Source organism: Myotis davidii, unplaced genomic scaffold, assembly GCF_000327345.1.
Source record: "Myotis davidii unplaced genomic scaffold, ASM32734v1 scaffold89, whole genome shotgun sequence".
NCBI lineage: Eukaryota > Metazoa > Chordata > Mammalia > Chiroptera > Vespertilionidae > Myotis > Myotis davidii.
In genome coordinates, this window is record NW_006300372.1 from 2,955,798 (window position 1) to 2,961,313 (window position 5,516).

The 5,516-nt window shown below is 42.0% G+C and overlaps 1 protein-coding gene across 1 annotated transcript in view; it reads left to right on the top strand.

The window, feature by feature from the left end:
• Positions 1-4,080, top strand: part of KCTD16 (potassium channel tetramerization domain containing 16) — a 213,599-nt gene extending 209,519 nt beyond the window's left edge. The window contains exon 4 of the mRNA XM_006777000.2: positions 2,337-4,080. Within this exon, the coding sequence (XP_006777063.1) occupies positions 2,337-2,791 (455 nt within the window). The 3' untranslated portion in view covers positions 2,792-4,080. The remainder of the gene's footprint in view (positions 1-2,336) is intronic.
• Positions 4,081-5,516: the final 1,436 nt, after the last annotated feature.

Here is a 5,516-nt window from a genome sequence, read left to right on the forward strand (position 1 = left end):
TCTAACATAATAGGCGGGCATATCACAGCATATATTTCTGTTCCTTTATGTCTTGCCTTTCTTCCTCTTCTCTCTTTCTTCCTTTCTTCCTTTCCTTCTTCCTTCCGTCCTTCCTTCCTTCCTTCCTTCCTTCCTTCCTTCCTTCCTTCCTTCCTTCCTTCCTTCTTTCTTTCGTTCTTTCTTCTTATCTTTTAAGGTTAAGTTCACTTTCTGAACTTTTCTCAAAAGGGATCAAAGTAGATCAACTCTGGATTGATGTGATTACTTGTTCTTGACCCAAATCATTGGAGCCATTTCTCCATCGAGTGATGTCAGTGTGGGATGCCCAGGTTTGGAGAGGCAGAGGCAGAGACAGACTCGCTCTCTGAGGGGAGAGACGACCCCAGAATCCCGGCTGGCAGACAGCAGCCATTTCCCATGTCGCCAGCGGGTACATGTGGGATGTTCTGCTGCACGGAAGGCATTTATTTGTAATAGCCCAGGACAACTAGGACATTTGTGCTGCTGCCATTCCTTATGCTTAATTGGATTGTTGCAGTTCATTTAATGGGTATATACTAGTAAGTACAACGATTCCTCAGTCACATTTTAAAAAGTGGTTTGAAAGAGCGAGTTCACATTAGAGACTCTTGGAGTTGTGATTATGGGACTTCTTTGTTTTACTCCCTCTGGAAAATGGAATCAATAGGCGTTGCTATAAATACTTAAATTATTTAGGTATGTAGAGGAGAGGCATTATCCTAGAAGACAGGACAGAGCTTTCCTTATCATTTCCATTCTAGGTTTCCTCTACTTTGACCATATTTGAAAATGGCAATGAAGTGGAATCTTATTACAGAGTAGCCCATTATATATGAGAAGAGGACACAGTGCACATTAAAGTAGGTCTCCTATAAAACACATACAGTTGCCACATTATCCTTGTCCCCAATATTAGTATCATAAAGGGTCTCTGTTGCCCTTTGTTTTTTATGGCGTAAGTGCAATGAACTATAGGAAGTGCCCAGAGCATACTGTATGATCAGCAATAGTCTCGGGTTCGTGACTCCAAGAAGACTGGCTGTTTTGAGTGTGAGGCTGGGGCAGTTACTGATAAATTTAGGAAATTGCTTTGAGCCATAATCTAGTTCAGGGAACCACCAACTGTGTATCTGAAAAATGGCTCTGCCTCCACATCTCCAGACTCAGTGCCGAGAGTCAAGACTCAGGGGAATAGGGAGAGGAGGACTCACACTGGCTTAAATGAAAATTCCAGATAGGATTAGCTTCAGGTATGGCTACATCCAGGCACTTTAAAATTACTATGTAGAGACAGTCTTTTATTGAATTCCTTAGGATTACAACAATGGACACTTCACTGTACCCACCTAAGAGTGCTCATGATATAGGAGCCTAGATGCAGAAAGTAAAAAATAATTCTAATGAATGTGTTACGGGCAATAATAGAGACACAAAATATAAACCATAATTTAGAGGAAACATTGACAAATACTTCTGGGGAGAGGTAAACAAGGACTTCCGTGTGAGGTTAAACCTTGAACATTGTTTGGAAGGAGAAGCAGGTATTTTACAGACAGGCAAATTAAAGAAAAAAGGCTAGTTACTTGCAATATGGTGTTTGGGAGATCTGTATTTGAATACTAGCCCTGCCACCTACAAGTTGTGCAAACTATGGGAAGTTGCTTAAACCCCCAGGGTCTTAGTTTCCCTGTATGGAGCTACTACGTTTATAGAGTTATCATAAGGATCTGATGAGTTGATGAGTGCACAGAGCCTATGTGGGGGCTGGCACAGAGGAAGTCCTTCCTTACTGACAGCTGTCATTCCACTCATCGACTGCTCTCATGTACAGCTTCGGATTAGGGTTTAACATCAGCCACAGTGAAACCAACTAGCATTTATTGAGTGCTTACTGTATACCACATACTTCATTCAGAACTTCGTTTGACTTATCTAAATCCTCCCTACAACTCCAGATAGTAGGAGAATCATCTTCATCTAACAGATGAGGAAACTGAAGCTTTGAGAATTTAAGGGGTCTGCCAATGTACCCAGGTTAGTAAATGCTATAGCTGAGTAGCCTTACCCAGGGCTACCTGACTCCAATGCTGTGGACATGAGCATTAATGATACTGTATTTCCTCTTACGCAGCAGGCCATTATCAACCTTTCCCTCCATGGGCCTGGCTTCTGGGTGCTCTTGTTGCAGCCCATCCTGAGTGCCACACCACTTCTAAACACATGGCTCTGTGTGTGTGTGTGTGTGTGTGTGTGTGTGTGTAGGGCTATGCTGCTACTCTGGGCTTTAATCACTTGGGTCCTGTGCTTCTTTGCAGGTGAGCCTTCTAGGTGGTCATCCTCGCATTGTGACTGCTGCTGCAAGAACGGCAAGGGTGACAAAGAAGGGGAGAGCGGCACGTCTTGCAACGACCTCTCCACCTCCAGCTGTGACAGCCAGTCCGAGGGCAGCTCTCCCCAGGAGACGGTCATCTGCGGGCCTGTGACACGCCAGACCAACATCCAGACTCTGGACCGTCCCATCAAGAAGGGCCCAGTGCAGCTGATCCAGCAGTCGGAGATGCGGAGGAAGAGCGACCTGCTCCGGACTCTGACTTCCAGCTCCAGGGAGTCGAACATGAGCAGCAAAAAAAAAGCTGTTAAGGAAAAGCTCTCAATTGAGGAGGAGCTGGAGAAATGCATCCAGGATTTCCTCAAGATCAAAATCCCAGACCGGTTCCCTGAGAGGAAACACCCTTGGCAGTCAGAACTGTTACGGAAGTACCGTCTATAGGGCAGGATGGGGGTGGGAGGAGAAACAAACGCTGAGCATTTTGAAATTGACCTCCTAAAGGAAATTCATAGTCACTAAGAGAAACAACAACTACACATTTGTTAGAACACAGTGCCCATCGATGTACTACTGCCTATTTACCTAATTCACCTTAACACGCACATCCACAGGGTAGATTTCTTTCCAGGTGGGGAAGTATAAGAAAATCTTTTTTCTTATGTGTTAGTTTGTTAACTTGGTCCCATGTGCTGAGTAGATACAATGATAGCCAGCTCCCTGAGAGGAGCCCAGAGGCCTTGAGAGTCATTTACCCCAAACTGATTTTTCTCTCATCTTCTACCTCCCTCCTGTGAACCAGAATATGGTAGAAAGATATCTGGCCCAGTGGCATATGTTTGATTTTTCTTAATTTCCCTTTTCTGTTGGTTTATGGGGCAAGGGGGGTGGCAGATTTATATGACTTTTCACTCAAATCTATTATATGCCAGTTTATATTGACTCCGCATGCATGAGGATTTGTGGGACACGAGTACAATGCAGTGTGTACACACACAGTGCACGTGACCCCAGGGCCTGGACAGCCAGGGGTCCCGCAGCACTCGCTCAGACAGAGGGCCTCTGCTATTTTCTTAAAGCCCTTCTGGGAAGATTTCCCAGCCTCTCTTGGCAACACTTTCTAATGTCAAATAACCCTCCTCATCAAGAAACTGTCTTCCCGTTTTTCAAAATTAACACCCTCAGGCTCCATTTTACCGCGTTGCTCTTTCTCTGCAATCAGAGAGGGTGAGGAGAGCTAGTCAGACATTTTTTTTACTTTAAACAAACATTCATATCCACAAAAATCACTAATAAATGGCCCCACACTCAGCCTTCTCCACTCTGAGCTGAGCATTCCTTCTCTCACTGCTTTCCAAGTTCTTACTGCCCATGTTTTATGGTGTGGCCTTTCCACACAATCCACATTGAATTCTCTGCGTTCCCGCGTGGTCATGGAAGTAAGAACACCACACACTTCACAGTTGAATCAGGGTCCAACTTTTTATTTCTGAGGGAATTTTATTCTAAACACCTCCTAATAATTACTCACAACTTTTCACACCTACAGCGATACATTGTCACTTTCTGGTAGCCAGTTGTGTTTGCCTTTGGGACTTGGCTGTGTCCATACTAGGATTGGCTGTCATTTCTCATATCTGAACAACCCAACTAGACAACTGGAGCTCCAAAACGGAGGTTTTGGCTTTCTAACTATCTTTCTTGATTACATCCTTGACCTTTGTAGACACAGCCAAAAAGAAACTGTTACTAGCCACCCAGCCATGTGACTCTGTATTCTATTACTGTACCAATAGCTCTTTCATAGACTGAATCATAAATGCAGATTAAGAATCCAGGTTTTATTTTTAGCATTCCTCATGCATTTCAGTGGGAACTGAAAAATAATTTGTTAATCATTATTTTTCTGCCAAGGACTCCTAATTTTTTATTGTGTGTTTGTGTGTATCTATATGTATCATCACAGGTAATAAAGGCAACTGGATGGTGTCTATAGGAGGGAACATAATGACCAATTGCTTCTTTTTGAAATATTTCACTGATGCATCTTTGTATTATGTAAGAGGTTCTGTCTTGATTCCTGTTATTAGTGCCCATTAGTATATGGATATCTTTCTGAACTTTTGTAATTCTTGCCTTTATCCCAGTGTGACAGATTCAGCCAATGTTTCCTTGTTGTGATGATTTGATAGAGTTTAAAGTTTTACTTAAGTGAAAAAGAAAGTTTATTGGGGAGTTGAGTTATCAAGAGAATTATAATTTATGAAGTTAATTGCTTTTCTTTTATGTATTTATATAGTAGCAGACATTCTACCTTAACTGCAACATAGCTTTGTAAAGCCTACCAATATATCTTCATTCTTTTCAATATTTCTTACCACATCAAGACACCATCCTACTAATAATAGAAGATCCTTCGAAGAATCACAGAACTTAATAGGTCAAGAACAAGTTGAATTGAATGAAGATAACCTCAAACTTACTTAGGTCAAATGTCTCTTGTGATCCTACTGGAAGTGCTATCAGAGAAACGGGGCTTAATAAAATGACAAAGTCCCAATTTTCTTAAATTTCAGAGCTGACTGTAATGGCATCCAGACAGAGACACATGAGTAAGGACTGGAGAACTAGTATGATGATAGCCAACCCACTCCTTTGACTACATACTTTAAATAGTATGTTAAACACTTCAAAGAAAATGTTCATGGCATTATTTCTATCCCTTGACCCGTCATGAAGTTTTTTTCTGCTTAAGTACTCTTTATACCCCAGTGAACAAAACTAATGGTAGGAAATTTATTTTAGAAAACAACATTTCATCTGGGTCAGCTCTAGACTGATGCCCACCCCATATAGTCCAAATAACTGAGACAACAATGTGTTCATTTGCTTGACTCTTGGTATAGAGATGGATGTAGACGTGGTCAGGGAAAACCTCCAAGGAGGTACCGAGTAAATGGAAATCTTCAGTCCTGGTTTGAGTGGAGTTATCAGGTGATATCTATGCAGCCTGCAACACTGGACATGAGTTCTGTGTGAGTTATAAGATTAAATTCTCTAGTAGCCCTGGTAGTCACTGTGATTCAGGCCTGTTACCTGAACTTAAAATTGTTTTAAGAACTTTTAGCTTAATTCTGGCCCTTGTCATAATCAATATTCAAGAAGCTTC